Source organism: Megalops cyprinoides, chromosome 2 (assembly GCF_013368585.1).
Source record: "Megalops cyprinoides isolate fMegCyp1 chromosome 2, fMegCyp1.pri, whole genome shotgun sequence".
Taxonomy (NCBI): Eukaryota; Metazoa; Chordata; class Actinopteri; order Elopiformes; family Megalopidae; genus Megalops; species Megalops cyprinoides.
The window spans coordinates 53036019-53054936 of record NC_050584.1 but is presented as its reverse complement, the minus strand read 5'-3'; the positions used below and the strand labels follow the sequence as shown (position 1 = coordinate 53054936).

Here is an 18918-nt window from a genome sequence, read left to right as displayed (position 1 = left end):
TGCAAATTACTAGTTCTCTAGAGGGCTTCCTACGTTGTAGATATTTTGGTATACAGAAAACTGTGAAGACCTGCAAATTAACCTCAAGAAACACTCTCAAAATAAAAGGATACTACTAAGGGGTAGAGAAAGTAGCGTTATCAAAATTAAAGAAAGCAAACAGTGACATTACATAGTCACAAATAACTCAAAGTGGCAGCCACGTTTTACTAGAACTAAAACAGTTTCTAAAACAGAACCCCTGTTTCACAGAGTCAAAGGGGCATGAGAAAACAGTTTGCCACATGACCGGCATGAAAAAGCCCACATATATTTGGAAATGAAAGCCAAGGAATGTGTATGTACATAAACACAGGCTGCAGATTACCCTAACGAGACAAATCTCCATCTTAAATGCTTGGTAAACCCTGGGTTTCCGTTTACAGGCAACAATCCCTCATTTGCATAATTTTGGAATCTTGGACGGGAGAATAAAAGGCATCAATCATTAGGATGGACAAGAACATGTGCTGCAGCCTGTAATTTATTATTACAAAGACTGCTGTGCTGTGCAGCACAGCACAACCACTAATCTAATGAGCCGAACGTAGCTAGCTAACTACACCTCTGCATTCAGCGGTAGCCCTCCTTTGCCCCCCTTGGTCTGCGCCCTACCCATCCCTCCCTGGCCTGCTCTTTCAGGGACTAAAACTCACAGGGCTGCTGCCTGAACAGCAGGCTATGTACCATACAGAGCCGAAGGTGAAAGAAGCTGGTAAAATGTCTCAAACATGCAGGTTTGTCAGTGTAGAGATGAGGAAACCGGACGACATGCAAACTACACAAATCTGACAATACCAGTAAGTGCACATGAACATTTTAACAACAGAAAAAAACAAGCAAATTACATGTACAGCAACATTAAATGTTTAATTGTTGAAATAATATGTTTTTATGACATATATGTTAAATAACAAATCATATAAAAGCAACACTTGTTTGCAAATGTTCAAATTGAAAATGTTAATTTCTTTTGCTTTTATGTATGTGTATTGATTGTTCCTATTGAAATGTCATTCTATTATTAGTAGTATTAGTATCAGTGGTGGTAGTAGTAATTATTATTATTACGTTTTAGCATTATTTGCCACTTGGTCATATAAAATTTAGACAAATGAAAATGTCATGTCATGTTTGAATATGTGAAATTGTTAAAGGGAATAAAAAATGCCTATATGAATTCTTCATTGTTGTTTCTAGCCAACATCAGAAGGGCAGAAAGATTTTCTTTACATAGGTTAAATGCACTTTTATGATTCTGCAGGGTTACGCGCACACTTTTAATGAGAATCTGTGGATTCTCAAGCACATTTAAATATTAACATCAAATACAGTGCCTGTCACTCTGAGAAAGAAACTAGCACACAGCCTGATGTCTTCATAATCAAGTGGATCGTTTTTAAATTTGAATTTGCCATCTGACAAAGGCAGCGCTGGATACAATTCAGTCATGATGGTTAACTCATGTTAGCTGGAACTCTGTAGTCCAGTCAGAAGCCCGGGCTCATACTGTCCGCGCTGGACCCCGGCGGAGGAGAAAGCACAGGACTCAGAGCTGGCCACACATTGGGATAGTGTGGCAAGATGGAGGGCAGGCCGCTGTCGATTTGCATTCACTTAGTCATCCAGGCGAAATCAGCAGATGATGTGGTTTCACTGCACCACTGAAAATGGCCTGTTTTAAAAGCTATTAAACGTGTGCTAAGGGCCCAAACAGGCATTGTCTCGGCAATCTGAATCAAATTTAATAGCAGAATAATTTTGCTTCGCAATTCAGCCGTTAACTTGAACGCTTTCAAACACCCCAATTTTAAAACAAGCTGTGCAAACATTTACATTCCTTGATTTATAAATGTAAACATTCAAAATACTTGCGGTCATTAGTGCTGAAAAAACACTACTCTGACCGCATGTCTTTCCCTTTTTTTAATATCATAAAAACCTTTGAGCAAAGAGGGTGTTTCAATAAACAAACATCACATTATGAAACAAAAACTGTACATTTGGTGGAAAAAGGACACAGTAAACACATTAAAACAATTATGGGATGCTGCTGGTTTTGAAACACAGTCTCCTTTTTTCCAAGGCTCCTCCAGCAGTTATTGATGTGTAGGACAAAAGTGGCTTTTAGGCATGACAACCTCAGGTTTAACCGTCTGTGGCTAGCCAGCACTCCCTAATTTCATCATCAAATGATTGTGTAATCACGTCTAAATTTGGGTAAGTGACATTGACAAAACAAATGATAAAAACATAGATCACCAGTGTTCATTTCTAACAGGCATTTCTAATCTGCAGAGAAAATTTTCACCTGCACACCAAACAAAAAAAAAGGAAATCACAGCTTATTTAAAAGGAAATGGCCCCAGCACCGCTGCCACAGTAGTCATGCCTAAAGTATGACAAGCGTTTTTTTTTATTTTTTTATTTCCATTACAGAAACCTGGACACGACTTTCAGTGTCTGTTTCATGTTCGGGCTGCAAAACATAGTTCACACTGAGCCCCGCAAGGGCTCCTTTAATGCCCTGGTGTCTTCATTATTGGACACTGCAGTCCAAACAAATCCCCTATTGTTTACACAGATTCCCATGCCGGCCACTTCCATTGTCACGTCCCGCCGGGCCCAAACGCCGCGCATACCTTTGGAATTCCATCTGGGAGTCCTCTGTGGAGGCCAGCGCCTCGCTCCATCCCATATCTCCCCGGGGGTGGAAAACAGGGGCACAAAATGACAGACAGCCGGCTCGAAATTAACGTCCCGTGCATCGGCGGCGGCGGCGGCGACAGTGGCCGTTCCTCGCACCAATGTGCGAGCTGCAATTTGCTGAGTGCAGCACTGTCGGTGAGTAAACTTCGCACAGGGGGATAAAGGATAAATATTCCTCATTACCTAAAGAGACAGAGCAGCAGCGCGGTGCCGAGCCCAGAGCCAGCAGATTGTGTGCTCTAATTAAAAGGAGGGCCCACACCAGAAAAGGCCCCCGGAGTCGCAGATTTCATTTCATGGAGGGTGCAGACATAAACTCACATTAGCCAGAAATGATTAAAGTGTTTTTTTTTTAATGTCTAATGGCCTTCCTCGATATCAACGCTTCAATTAAATGAGCCTTTAAAAAACGAGTCCTGGGTGTTCCCCCAAGTGCCGTTACAGTGATGCTTCTGGTTTGCAACCGTGGTGTATTCTCAGCTGCTTCCTCCAGTCATCCTGCTGAAATTCGCTTCACTTTCCATCAAAAGGAGTCTCACTCTGGTCATCCAGCGTGCGCTTATGTCCTTGGTTCTGGAATGCAGCAGAGCGTCTGTAAAGGCCAGGCTGCGTGCTGTGCTTGCGCTCTGAACGCGTCCACCGTGTCTGTGACGGTTAGCTTCTCTCCATTATTCTGAGGTTTGTGAGTGAGCAGGAGAAGCAGCGGGGTGTCTCCGGGCACCGGGCCGCAGGGGAGGACACGCACCATGTGTCGCCCCGGCAGCGTGACGTGGGGGCGGGGAGAACAGCGTGCGGCTCTGGGTCTCCATTGGGGTCATGGGGCCAGACTGTCTCCTCTCAAATTTCTCACATTCCCAACTTAATCAAATGGCGAGGCATTCGGCAACTAAGAGAGCCACTGACACGTCTGAAGCAAAGAAACACAGAAACGAAAGGCCTGAAATTCAGTAGCAGCTAGAGAGACCAATCTGCTGCAGTTGTCTGCCAGTTTCAGACAGGGAGACAGATTCACACACCTCCCGATGATTTTGTTCTAGTCTTCAACCGCAGGCTTAGTGGCTTAAACACAATGGGCTACCAGCTTAGCCTGTGACTGAGGTTAGCGGCTCCCTGATCTCGGAGACTGACCCTGTCTGAAGGTTCAGCGAACCACAGCCCTCCCACCCCCACCCCCATCTTACAGATGGCTCAGCTCAGCGAGGAAGCCGGGCAGAAACGAGCCCCCACAGCCACCAGAGCAAAAAATATCAATAACCGTCCCCACTGTTGCTGTGCCTGTTGCCGGGTCCACAACATCATCAGCAGCTGCTGGAGAAACACGGCCCTTGCCCGATATGGCTCTCTGGCGTCCGTCCGCAGCGGAGGTCTGACACCAGAGCCGCCAGTCAGAAAGGTGACAAGCTGGGAGGGTTAGGACATGAGCTCATAGGTTCATATTCAATACCACCCTCGACTAATTACGGCTCACAGGAATCCCTGCCACGCCGCGCTGCTGCAGGAGGCTGGGACTCTTTAAGAGCGGTGAAAAGACCTTAGCATTACAGAGGTCCAGTAACCACAGTGCGATCCCTGATAATTAGCTCCGGGTTTAGCGCTACACAGTTTCAGTAGCCCGATGAAGCCCTGTCCAATCAGGGACCCCGACTTGCCGGTTTGTGCGCAGGAGCGCGGCTCTCAGGAGCCGACAGACACACATTGTTCCATCTAACGTGCCCCCGGGGCCGAGAAGAGCAGACACTTTCAGAAATGGGGGGAAACATGAAAAATTGATGACCGCGCTAAAACGTTTTCAGATCCTCAGAATGAGCACCGCATGCCTTACAATCTTTTGGAATTTGAGGTAAAAATGGTTAGAATTATTATAGTTAGTTGTGAAGACACATATCTCAATAACTACAGCACGGTGTTATCAGCTGGAGGAGTGGCTGCGATATAGATAAAGCACTTTTCGGCATTATTTGCTTTGAGGATCTCTTTGAAGATCCCCCCACTTAAAAATAAATTTGAGTTAATATGTTTCAGAGCCTGATTATTAGTTAGCTAGATTTCATGCACAACAATGACGGCAGCCTTTTTTGTGCATCCTGTTAGCTGAAGTAGGATCACCAACATACATTAAGGGCTGTACACTGGTTGTAGACAGTATTAATATTGCCTTTGTCTTGAAATTGACTACTACGAGTAGATACCTCTTTTGGGTCAATACAACAGACACTAATGGTGAGAAGTCGCTGTACGGATATTGAAGGATTTGCAATGATGTAATGCAACAGGGATCTTAAGATGGAGTCGTATTAAAATCCTGTGTGTTCAAATGAGGTCAGAGGGTACAGAAATAAATGTATGCACAGACTCGGTCCTCAGGGTCATTGTGTTTGTGTAGTGAACCACAGAGAGGGCCTAACTCTGTGTTGTATAAATGTACGGTATGCCTCGCAAACCCCGTAACTTGGTGTGTTGCATACAGTCATCCCGAGATGGCAGTGAATGTCTACAAATGAAAATTCCACCTAGTATTAACGTTGAAATGCACCAAAAATGCAAAAAGGCAATAAAATAAATAAACAGCTTTGCTTCAGGTCAGAAAATCACTGAGGATTCCGAAATGTGAAATGATGAGAGGGAAAAAATGAAACACCCAACTGCCTTCATCATCATTACAGATCACAGATACATCATTGATATCATCATCACCATCATCATCCAAGCATAGACAGCCCACAAAGACTTTGTTCAAACATATTCAACACACTGTAGCTATGTAGAATATGCAACACTTGTACGTTAATTAAACGGTGTGATGTGTCCACTTGATAAAACATTTTCCATTAAGATCCCATATGCTATTGAAAACTATTAACCTTGAAGGCACCCCTGACATCAAGGGCTTTATAATTAAAACTGTTTTTCTGACTTCTCTCCTTTAAAAAGGTGCTGCGTTAAGGGAGTTCCAACTCCAGCTAAATGGGATGAAACGCAATGTTAACACCAGAGAAGCACCATTTCTGGGTGGCCCATTGTCGATGAAGTCAAAAATAATTCCAAGAAGGTTTTTACCTGTTCCTTTGTTTCTGTCCACGTAACAGTACTTCAGTTCATATTCCCTCAAAATGTCATGGACCTCCTATCAGAGAAAGAAAATCAAAGGTTAAAAAAAGGAAAGACCCACTGGATGGTTCCGTACAAAACGTACAAAAGCCTGTCCAAAATATAAATGCCTTCACAAAGCACACTTCAGAGGGGAGGAATGACCACACTAGGTGACTTTCACTGAAAAATCAATGTGAAGTTTTTTTTTTTTATACAGACACTGAGCTACTAGTCAATTCAAACTGCTATTCACTCTAACGAAAGTGTGCGCCTGCATCACATTCAGATGTATGACTGACAGGAATTTAGAGTAGCATGGTGGAGATGTTGATGGGAACATTATGCATTCATGGAGTGAGGACGGTAAACCCTGATGCGCCGGTAGCGAAACAGGGAAGTTATTCATTCTGCAAAATCTCTATGCATTGTATTTTAGTCCAGCATATGCCGATCCGATTGTTCACATCTGAGAAAATCATTTGGATAAGTCGGTGATTTGCTCTGCGTTTTTCACCTTACCTGTAAAAAATATGAATCATGAGGGGTCAAGAATCATAGCAAAAGGAAGGAAATAACCATGGTGAAGACATTTTAATGCTGTTTAGTGTACCGAGAGTACTAACTCTGATGTTGCATCTACACCGAAATGTTATACAGCACATTAGGGCATGAGGGAGAATATGCGTCTTTAACCTCCAGGAAGCATTCAGCATTACTTTAAAATGTGGAGAGAAGTGTGGATAAATGCTGAGAGCCGGTACGAGAGGTTCTGCATATTAATCAGTCTAATCTGAGTTTCCTTAGGTTCCCCTCATCCAGAGAACCACCCACAGAGGAGTCATCCACTTATCAGACAAAGAAACTCTCTCCCTCCAGCTCCGGTGCAAAAAGGTCAAGAGAGAAATATATTTATTCTAAGACAGAACAATGCACAATCCTATGGAAAAGAGAGACAATCAAACCCCCTGAGGGCCTCCTACAGCTCACCATATCTGTATCTTTCCCCAGGATTTTTATCGAATTCTCACTGTATCTAGTGAAGACTAGGTGCTGTATGCCGCGGATGCTCTCCTTTGAAGAACTCGCTAATAGGAATCAAGGTGTTGGAATGTTTTTTATGGTTTGTTTGTCATTTTCTGATGATGTAACTTCTTTCTCTGAACATTTTAATGAAATATTAAGGCATCTGATGGATTGATAAAAAGCATCAAAAGTCAAAGGCTTTCTAAGCACTAAAGTGATGCTGTGGTGAGCAAGGTTTCAGGTAGAAAATAAAATACAATCTCTGAATCCATCTTATCTTTTATGACAACACTAAGTGAGTGTAATGCTCCCCACACACACATACGCATGCACGCACGCACCATTGTGAGATATACAGGAAATGTACAGTCAAATGTACAGCAAAGTGACATGAGCCCAGTGCAGCTTACAGCTGTATCAGGACAATAGCTCAAGCCACGTTATTACATGCTCAAAGCAAAAGCTACACACCTATGAGATTATAATATTACTTTTGAAACTGGCTTCATATCTTGTCTCTATATTCCTTTAAGAGAATCCACAACCTTTTCCAATTTGATTACTCATACAATACGGGAAGGAGAGCTGTCTCACTCAATCCGCAATAAAAGAGTGATATTCAATAGAGAGGATTTTCAACTCTGCCCCACATCCTCTTAATGCAGTTTCTTCCAGGGAGAATAATGGGTCTCAAATGAGTAGAAAACCCGGCCTATGCACTCTAGCACCGGCGTATGGATTAAGACATCCGTTTTTTTTTCCTTTCTCTATTGCTTTACACACAAACGTCATTAAATTTTAATCGGCCTAGAAAAACATTTCAGCAGCGAACATCTGGAATGGCATAAGCATGGGCAAGGAAATGTTGATTCCTTTCTCGTTCCTAATGCATCCATCCCATTCATCTGTTTAGGCATCTATTTCCCAGGCCCTCCGTCATGCCCCGGCTTAACCGGATGTTTTAGGTACACAGCATGACTGTATTTCAGTGGGACCCGTGGTGAAGGTGAAGTCTGACAGTGATAGCCTTGTACAGAGCGGTGTCTGCTAGGCGACAAGGCATCTTTACAGCATTCTTTCGCCCCCCCGGGGGCCTTGCTGGTGCTGCCCCAGCGGTCACCTTGCCCTCAGAGCGGAGGCACGGCAGATACGCCCGGGCCTGCCTCCCCGGTTAACGCACGCAGGTGATTGGCTGGAGGGAGCGGCTCGTCAGCGGCGCGTGACAGGAGCCGTTCAGCTACCGCACCCAGATCACAGCAGGGGGCCGGGAGATACCTCAGACTGCAGCTGACACCGTGCGGGGCGTGCCGGCAGCGTGGCTGACACTGCTCTGGAGAACAGCAAGGGCTGCAGGTGACGCGGTGTCAAAGGAGCTCAACAACTCAAACAAGTTTGTTTTTCATCCGTCCCTCTGCCTGTTGATGCAACGTTACAGCAAACGCGAGGCCCAGAGTGCATCTTCGTTATGCAACGGCTCGCTTCTGCGGCGTGAAAATGGCTCTTTGACATTCATGCTATAGAGCCGCGAGAGTGAGTGAGTGAGTGTTCTTCTTCAAAGAGCAATAGAAGGGCAGCTGAAATGGCCCTGGTCCACAGCTCTGGTCATTTAGTGAGTATGGGGGGTGACTGTGCTCAAGTTTGATCTCAGGTGTAGGGCACTTGGCTGGCTCAGCACAGTACAATCTCTTCAAATATCACGACACCAGCAAACTCCTTCACAAACAAGGAGGCAAGGTGTCCCTGCTGTTGTTGATTGCTTTGGCACATACAACTCACGCCGCTCCACCACAATAGGCCGGATGCGCTTAAAAGGTCAAATATTACCAAGGAGAAATCAGTAAAGAACACAATCATCCACCCCATTTTGTTTTCTTTTTAAATGTGAGTTTAGTTGGAAATTTTGGTAATTTATACTGCTGATATTTTTCTGGAAAATTGCTAATATTTTTCTTTAATTCTTTATCTCTATATCAGTATTTGTAACAAGTCACAATTGGACAAACAAGCATGCTGTTAAAAATCTTTTTTTTCTTCTTTTACACCAAATGCCACCAGCATGTCCGTGAATGTTTTAAAGACATATACTCAGTAATTTAGAGATCAATAAAATAAAAACATACAAAACAAAACATAAAAATTTTTGATAGCACATTTCTTTCTGGTCACCATCTCTCTGGAGCTTTGCTTCATCATCTGATGATGAAACATCCATAGTCATGTCTTCTGAATCACTCTCAGCTTGTGCTGAAACATTGTTAATTGTGACAAAAAGTTTAAGGTTGGACAGTATTTCTACCGGTTTCTGTACCCTTCCATATGTGAGCTTGTTACACACCTTGGTGTGGATAGTTCAAGAGTGCAAAGAGTGACCAGTTGCATTCAGAGACTGATGATGTTGGCAGAATCTGAAGATCAGCTGCAGCAGCTGGGGACAGGGTTTCAGAACTACAGAGTCTCTTCCACCAGGTTGATGCTGTGGGGCATCCTATATTGCATCACCTCTGGACAGTTGTAGAGAATCTGGTTTTATTTAATCTTTTCAGATTTCAACATGCAAGTGAAAATTCCCAAAACTCTCAAAGTTCATGAAAATCATGAACTAACAAAAGAATTTTTCAATATTCCCTACCTTTGCAACCCTAAACTCAGTGCACTAACCTGTATCTAGTATCTATAACCTACTACTGGCTCAATGCATGGCATTTTATTTCCATCCAAGCGATATCCCATACTCCTAAAAGAAAAGCATGCCGTCCAGCCTTCTTAGATAATCCTGCAGGCCATACCTCCCAGATGTCATCTACTTTAGATCTGGGGGTAGCTGAACCATGAACGATAATGAACGATAACATATCAATAAACAACCAGTCAGTTTTGTGTGAGAGACAGATTCAGGAACATCTGCTGCTGACATGTGCGGCTATGTCTTGAAGCTGGGGAGAGGGCTACACGCTCTCCAGCTCCTGCCACGCGGACAGCGCGGATCAGACACTGCCAGCCCCGCGCGGCCGTCCTTGCTTTGCCGCACCTGTAAGGAGTGCGCAGGAACACCTGCGGCTGAGGGGCCCTGAATAATTGAGCAGTTCAACTGATAGCCGGTGTTGAGCAGGAAGCGCACCGCTCGCCCTCTGACAGATCATTCGTCACTGATCTTATTATCATTAGGCCGTTTAAAGGACACCCTCATCCCTGTACCAGATGACAATGAAATTCACCCGTTCAGAATGGACCGCTACACGGCTACGTTTTGAGAACGTCCCGGTGAGGCCCAACACAAGTGGTCAGAGAAATGATGTGACACGGCATTTCCAGCTCCATCTTTCACTGTGCTTCATGCGAAATGCACAGTTCAGAGTGAGGGTGAGAGAGACACTGTTCATGTGCAGACCCACTCACGGTGAGTACTCTGCTACATAATATCAGCGCCAACAGAAAATCCAGCCCATGCAGTAGTGTAGTGACAGTTCTTTTTTTATACTAGGCACACTGAGACAGGACAAAGAATCCGTTCTATACAGTGCTGTCACTCGCCTCACAATGTACAGTCTACTTGCTTTTCAGACACACCACTCACAATGTAGGAGACATCTTACAGAGGGCCGTGTGGGAGAATTCAGTATTTTGAGAATGACAGCGTGAAAACAATTTGGCCTTTCACTCACACAAAGCCGTGCTCTTTGCTCACTTCACAAAAGCCACCGTCTTTGCTGGCACCGACAACATCTGTGAAAATGTCACAAAGGTGGCTTCACCTGGCTCAATGTAAATTTCTCAAATACACTTCTGCTTGCACAATGCTTTTCATTGGGAGATGTTACAGCCCAGAGCAGGCATTCAGTAACGCTCTGATACTCAGGTATAAGGCAATAATTCATGTGTGCAACGCTGCAAACACAACATTTGAAAAGATATTAAATGACATTTGAACATGGACATCTTGAGAGGAAATGCTTTCTCAGTTTCACTTGTGTAAAGGAGCGTAGTGAACACGTCAAAAAATATGCATCCTTCCATGCTTGTAACGTAATCAGCCTCAATTCAGATTTGAATCGATTTGATTTCAATACATACGATTCCCTACTGTTCTGATTGCCCCCCACCCCACCCCCATCATCCAGAGCACCGATTCACTGTAAAAACAGCAAGCGGTGCACAATACAAATTCACTCGAGGCGCCAACTTGTGCCTCTACTTGTGTTTAATTAGCTATTGTGCTAACTGGCTCGCTGCCTTCTGTGGTCAAAACATGTGAAATTGAAAACGTTAAGGCGATTAACTTACAGCACAGTTCTTGTGAGCAGGTACCCGCTAGCGTTTCGCCTCGTAGTTCGATAATGCTGCATCATTTACAACGTCACTTGTAAACATCTAGGATGCCCTCTTGTGCCGCTAAATGAAGGGGGTCATTCAAGTTTAGCTACGTCAAATAGGTGAGTGGCACACAGTGTGAACATGAGAAGTTTGGGGGAAATAAGAGGACAGCTGTCATCCATACAACATAAGAGAACTGGCGTAGCGTACTTGAAAACAGCGAGCTACTGCACGGGTCAGACAGCTATTAGTTAATATTCGGACACATTGGTGAGATTGTGGAAATGATTAACCGTAAGTCAAGGCCAGCGACTGATATCATTACCTACAATACTTGACAAGCAACGTCAAACTGGTACAAAAAAAAACTAAAAACAGAACAACTCCTCGGATATAAAACGGGGAGTTGATGGAGTTACGGTATTTATTATCTTTCTAGGAATTGTATGCACAGACATAGATTCCGCTTAATTTTCCATACATGCCTGCTGTCCATAAAGGCTTGGCTTGAGAAGTGTAACGCGGCGCTCAATCACTTAATCCCCGGGTCTCCCGCACGATTTTGTAACATGCAAACCCGCCACCTTTATTTTTGTGCGATGGCAAACTGTGAAAAAGTATGCCAAAGTAACGCTAAAGCGGCCGTTATCCTGGTTTTGTAATAAAATACACAATTACTAAACGTTAGTTAAAACTTTAAAATTAGTATGGCAGAAAACACGAGTTGCACTTCGTTTGACAATTAATAAATCATTACCTGGTTGGTTATATCTTGTGGCAGGTTTTTAATGAGGATTTTCCTCCTGTTGCTCAGCTCCCTGCGAGTTTTTTCCAGCCTCCTCTCGATCTCGTCCGGCTCTAAATCGGGCAAGACTCGCAGGCTCGGCCACTCGGATGTCGTGTCCTCATCCTGCCGGCTTTCGGGGCTGTCAGAATCCGGGAAAGGTGTATTTTCCTGGTTTAGAGCGTGCACGCTCGGCGGCTGGATGGAGGAAGCTGCCGCCATTTTGAAAAGCTCTGTGGCGAGTGAGTGCAAGCAGCAGGAGGTGGGCGTCTGTATTTTGTCGTCGCTCCATCGACACTACTGCAGACAGAAAGGTACAAGGCAGGCAGGCCTGAGCACCGCGCTATGCCGTACGCTTGGCGACCCCCACCGTTTGGTACACGAACAGTAAGATGTGGAAACGCAACGTTAAAAGCAAAAAAGATACGCCATCCCGTGGCCGCCACACGTTTGGAGTCGTAAGAGTGATGCGCCTGGCTTGGGCGAAGCTTTGTAAAAGTCCATTACGATTATATTCTCGAAGAAGCCAGTCCATTACCCTGTGTGCATCGCCCTGAAGCATCATTCTGTTGTAACTTGACGACAAAATAGGCTCTCGTTCAATATGTATTTTAATATTCCCAATCTTAAATTCAAGACAATGTTCAAATGCATGCATGAAAAACAGTGCTTATAATGTACGTTGTGAGGAGACGGTGGTGACAGATTTCTAAATTAAGGAACTTATTGGAACAATGCAAGATTTGAAGGTCTCTTCCACTGTACAGAACGCAGGAAATGAATGAATGGCAGCCCTTTTCAGAGCCAGAAAGGCCGTCTCCCCGTGGGTGTGCAGCGACACAGACTGAACAGTAAATGCCTGCTTTTGGCAGCCTCCCGGGGAAGCGTCTTCATATTCACATGTACACGTCCAATTTCTCCACACTGCAATCCACCTAGGCAGTATTCAGAGTGGATTGTATTTGGAACTGAAAGCACAAAACTTGAGGTGCCTTGAAAAAATATTTCACGTACAATTTCTTATTCTAAAATTTGATTCAAGGTGATGATGTTATGAAATGGTTATGATTATGGTGGATTGTCGACACGTTTAAACGCCCTGACATTGGACTGTACAAGAATGTACAAGAATCCATTTATCCAAGATTAAATTAGTATCTGTAACTTTATTTTTACTTAGCCATATAAAGACAGTCTAATAATATTTAGTGTGTAAATGAGTGAGATTACAGTCTACATAATATTTTCTCCATATTATTGAATAGAACATCACTGTTATATTGTTTTATGGTGAAATGTGTGTAGATTTGGAGTATTAACTGAAATTCCATTGTTGTGTTCCTAGTTCAGAGTTCATCAGTTTATTAATTCACAGAAACATTGATCATAATTAAGTTACCATTCTGATTTACCCAAAAAGGACAAAGTTGTAAATGACATTATAAATAAATTATAAATTATATATGCTGTGCTTATATTCAGTTCCAAAATGATTTCTTACGTATATACTTTAAATCAAAACCTGTTATGAACTTGCATTGAAGGGTAACCACAGTCAGCGGGAATTCGGTATATAAATATCTCAAATTGCAGTGGGCTTACTTGCAAAAATGTTTTGATGTGTCCATCCCAGCTGTGGCTTTAAATATACTGTATTGTCAGTCTCATCATTTGTTTTCTACAAATAAATCGGGCCCTAGATAAGAAACAACCATATCGAGTGACCCTAAATAGAATAAGTGAAAGAAAAAAAACACAGACACCACTGACAAGGCTGATAATAAAAGGCTTCAGAAAAGTGTGGTAGAAATGAACAGGCTCAGCCAAAAGAGGGCCACAGCTAAATGTATGATTCAGAAAACTACTGAGTGGGAGTTGGAGAAGAAAAGAGGAAATTTCAATGTGCAAAACTACTGTGTGGGTGTCAGTGAGTGGCGGAGCGGGCTAATTGAACACCTGGGATGTATGTGTTTATGTAAGGAAGCTGTGGGAACCTTGAACCCTTGCCTGCGAGGTAGAGTAAGTGGGCGTGTGGGAGGCAGGAGAGGGGCCCCGTGTGGAATCCTGGGATCAGAAACCAGCAAGATTTATTCATTTATTCCCTCATTTGGCAATTTTGCCATTTTGCACTTGGTGTATTTACCGTTTATCTGGTATCAGCTTTAACCTGTAAGCATGGCATGGAGAGGATACATCCAAGAGGGCTTCAGAACATGTTCCCGTTTGCTCACAGTGGAAAGGCTCCCCCATTTCTGTTGGTTGTGCAGGCCTTGCAGTGCACACATGATATGCCCTGAGGAGACTTGGACACTGAATGTGTTCTGATTCTGAGCAGCTCTTTGGCAGAATGAAGGATTTTGAGCTCACATTTCCCCGACGGCCCCTGCTTGAGAATAGCTGTTCCATTTCTTGCCAGCGTTCGCAACAGAAAAGTCTTCCTGGTGCCTCTCTCCCTTATATCTTAAGCATAATTAGCAAGACAGTTCCAAAATATGCATCCAAGGATTGCTCTCCATAAATGGTGCCAACATATTTGACTGTATCCGACAGTTTATTAATAGACTATAAACGCGTGTCATTTTAGCACTTAAATCACTATCACATATGCACAGCTATTTGCAATACTTAAAGGAGAATCCTACTTTAGAAACCCAAAATGTATTACTGGATATAATCTGATAATGACTGCACTATTCTCGGCCTATACTCTCAGTCTGTATGGATTCCTTCCTGACGTCACTTGCTTTCAGATTCACAACGCTGCAGACTTACTTCCATCAGGACCTTCTTGTTCTCTCTCTGTCCCACACTTCTAGAAAGTAAATTACAATCTCACCATTCTTATTCCCAGCCAACTGTGCAATTATCAAAGCTTTTTTTTCTGTAGCAGTGTGCCCTCTCCCTGCTGTATGTACTCCCTCCCCTTTCCCATATTCCTCTCCCTTTATCTTTTTCATATTGGTCTCCTGGTTCTCCTCAATTTCCCCTGGTTTCCACCTGCACTGCCAGACAGGTATCCCATATACAGGTTAAGGAATTGGGCCCAATTTCAGAAATATTTTATGCTTATGGATCTTTAAATCTTACATACATAAAATTATCCACTTTTAAACACAAATATACTTTTTTTCAATTTATTATTCACCAATGTGTATAAGTGAAACATTTCAGATTGAAATGAATGGCAGTTTACAGTAGGTCACACCCAGATTCAGAGAAGTAACAGAAATGTGTTTTCACTCATATACATATTTGGGAACTACTTCGTTTTGCCTCTGTTAGTGTTCAGATGATATTACAATGAAGAGGCAATTAGCTGTAAGTGATGCTAAAACATGTTCATCCTCTAGTAAATGCAAGGATATATTGCTCCCTTGGTACTAGGCTTTATTATTTTCTCAACAATTAACAGCATTTGACATATGATCACACCCTTCGGTGTTCACTGTGAAGACACTAATTAATTGCCTTAATTTAATTTACTTGTATGTCCTCCTCAGTATTACATAAGACATGAGAGCACTTCTGAGAGCAGATAGGGTTGTGATTAACATCAGACAGCAATGTTAATTTCATACATATCCATAAATAAGTAGTGGAATTGCACTACACAAAATACAACCGTATCACAGACCAAGATCTCTCTCGCCAACAATTTCAATTTACACAATCTTAAATATTTTTATGTTGCATTTCTTTGATATTTCCGTTAGCCAGACCTTTTACATCTTTGTGATATCCACCTCCACTGAATGCTTGGTATTCTTTATTGAGCAATATGTGCCTAAATTACAGCTGCCAAATAAATAATAAATTGGCTACCGAGAGGTTGGGTTATATGCAGATATTAAAACAAATCCCCTGGAAATCCCATTTTGTGGCCTCCAGTGTATCCAGTGTAGCCTTTTTCATAACAGAACTGCTATTTAAGAGGATTCCTTACAAGGTCGCCAGTCCACCACAGATTTGTAAGGGTACTTGATCTGCATGAATCTGGATACTTAAATCCAATTATTATACACTTACAACACAGTGAAGCAGCCTGCTAGGAGCCAGAAGACACATTCAGAAGACAAGGATGCGATAAAGTAGGGAAGTGGACCTTTTATTACATTCACGTTGCAATAAATCTCCTTTTTTTACTTTATATATTACATAGGGAAAAAGGAATGATATACAGAAATTGAAGCTCCTTCAGTACATTAATGCAATTCATAGTGTTCAGTATACACAAGATTATACTTGTTTACAACAGTCAGTAAATACTGTTAATGTTTTCCATCAAAAATGGCAGTACTTTAAAAAAAAAAAAAACATGTTACGGTAATACCAGATGTCATTAAGAGGATGCTACAAGACTTTGAAGTAACGGTTTCATTTCTTATCTATGAAATATTTCATTTGCAAAGATTATGGGATATTCTATTAGATGACTTTTCTAAATCTGGTTTATTATGATGGGAATTCCAGGAGTCTGGATAAAACGGGTATCTGGGGTGAGAGGCAGTTGTACCGTAATATTGGAGGACACAATTTTCGCAACATTGTCAAACATCAGTTTTTTAAAAAATACATTTTATCTACAACTTTGTGGGATATGGGGGAATGATATATCACCAATGTCAGTCAATCTTAAATTCCAATATGGACATAAAGTATCAGGAACCTAGTCTTGTCCAATACCATGAACAGTACATATATTTTAAGTTCAAAACAACCCAGAGTAAACTGAAGATTATCAAGAACACACAACCTATACACTTTACACAGAAAAAACCAAGGATTTTGTACTGGAGTGTGAAACACAGGTATAGCTATTTGTTATTTTTTTAACATTTAAAGACATTATATTGTTGGGATCAGACAGCATGGAGAACAAAAGATTAGTCCACTTCTAAACTAAATGAATACAATTATTTTCTCCAATTTTGCTGAAGTAACCAATCAAAACATTAAAAGTTCAACTGGGGGCAGAACTGTTGTGACAGCTCCTTTCTTGCAACAGTGCATTGGATCGATGCTTAAACACAAAAGCATTTGATATCACTAATCACACTTTTTTCCAGACAAAACCGTAAAATCATGCCTTCAGTGGAGATGGCCTGAGTCTCTGTGTCCCTTTAAGTTATATCTGACCCAACTCACACAGCTGGGATTCATTCAGAGGCGTACGCAGTAGGCAGTAAAATCAGAATGGACAGAGAGGTTATGACAGCTTACAGACAAACTCAACCTGGCCAACACTGATGCATTCCACAGAGATACACAGCCATTGACAGGAGAAAGGAGTTGTTCCTGATTGACAAATGAGTCAAAATGAGTCATTCGAGCTTCACTCTGCACCGACTGGATCTTAAGGTGACATGGTCACAGTTGCTCTGCACACATGGGTACTTCAGATCCAGCACCACGCTTTGAGGATCCTGGAGCATCACTTCCACATTCGTACGTCATAAATGACTGACCCTGCCCTGTTCTGGCACCTGGACATGTGGGCAGGCATAGAGATAGATACTCTCTCTAGCTTTAAGAATTTCACCTCTTTGCATAAACACACTTTTAAACGAATGCTTTGATGCAGTCTCGGAGTTACCGCTGAGAGCTTTTAGCTTTACAGTTTAGCTTGGATCATCTTAAATTACCGTACGTCAGTTCTCGTACGTTACGTAAAACAATTTAAAATGAGTCTTTCCCAACAGAAAACAAAAGGTGCTGAACATCCATGTCTCCACTTGCTGGCGTCGAAAGTTAAAGGGCACTTTGGAGCAGAACCCAGACAGGACGCTGGAGTCAACAGGACATTCACCCCATTTGAAGTGTCAGTTCTGATTCATCTACTGCATTTGTTCATGTCAGTTCCAGTCAAATAAATAGTAGAAAAATAATCCTTTCATTAAAAAAAAATTTGAGATGCATTGTTTACACTTCTGAAAAAGTCCCCCAATGCGTGCCGGCTCGGCTTGGACTCTTCCCTGTTCCGCGGCCCGCGCCTCCACTAGCGCTGTGTAAAGGTCACATGAGTCCTTCAGAGGAAGCCTCAGGCGGGGGTGTAATAGCAGGGGCCCCACTTTGTTCTTCCTCAGAGTCTATCCTCCTCTCACCTCCAACAGGTTCAGTGGGATCAAACGTTCTGGTCTGGGGGAGCGGAACCGGGTCCAAGCGGGGCTTGCAAAAGCCGCTGTCCGAGGGGGGTGGGGGGCAGGGGGGGCGAGGCTGTGCCGATCAGCACTCGGCGTCCACGCTGTGCACGGTGACGGCGGCCTGCAGGTGGTGCGTGTGGTGCAGCGGGTGGTGGTGGGGGTGCCGGTACGGGTGGAACTTGTGGCTGAGCAGCGCGGCCGTCTGAGGGGGCGTGTCCAGGTCCAGGTCCTCGTCGTGGTTGCCGACGTCCACGCCCGCCGACAGGGGGTCGTTGTTGCAGGGCGGGTTCTCGCTGTCCTCCTGGGGGCTCATGGTGCTGTAACCTGAGCATGGACACACACACACACACACACACACACACACACACACAGGTCAGAGGCTCAGATATTACACTGCCGCTGTTCTACAATGCAAGCTGTAAACACCGGCACAGCTGACTGTTAACCTTTTCAAATTTCCTCATCTAAAAATGACAGTTTTCAGCAGTAATCTCATTTTTAAACAATCGAGGAAGTTCTAGAAACCCATCCTTTCTTGGAAACCGAAGGGCCTGTTTGTTTGCAAGTGCGTGGGGGACTGTGATAGAGAGACGGAGCGGCGGAGAGGTATCTGTGTGAAGGCTTCTGCTCCTCAGGCACAATGAGAAGGAGTTCAGACAGTGGGAATGCAGCATTCCTTTGAAACCTTCGCTCTCAAACAAAGCACCATGTCTTGACTCCCTCAAGATCCTCCACTTTAAACGAAAGAGACAGTTCTGTATTTGATACTTAAAAGCTTAACATTCAGTACCCCAAAGCATTTATCCTATAAAATAAAAAATG

At 43.1% G+C, this 18918-nt stretch overlaps 2 protein-coding genes across 2 annotated transcripts in view; both read right to left on the bottom strand.

The window, feature by feature from the left end:
- raver2 (ribonucleoprotein, PTB-binding 2) overlaps positions 1-12246 on the bottom strand; it is a 36547-nt gene extending 24301 nt beyond the window's left edge. The window contains exons 1-2 of the mRNA XM_036522774.1: positions 11930-12246; positions 5806-5872 (exon numbers count right to left, since the gene is read on the bottom strand). Coding sequence (XP_036378667.1) covers positions 5806-5872; positions 11930-12178 — 316 coding nt within the window. The 5' untranslated portion in view covers positions 12179-12246. The remainder of the gene's footprint in view (positions 1-5805; positions 5873-11929) is intronic.
- A 4078-nt stretch (positions 12247-16324) lies between these two features.
- The window catches only part of cachd1 (cache domain containing 1), a 68445-nt gene continuing 65851 nt past the window's right edge, over positions 16325-18918 (bottom strand). The window contains exon 27 of the mRNA XM_036522103.1: positions 16325-18420. Within this exon, the coding sequence (XP_036377996.1) occupies positions 18179-18420 (242 nt within the window). The 3' untranslated portion in view covers positions 16325-18178. The remainder of the gene's footprint in view (positions 18421-18918) is intronic.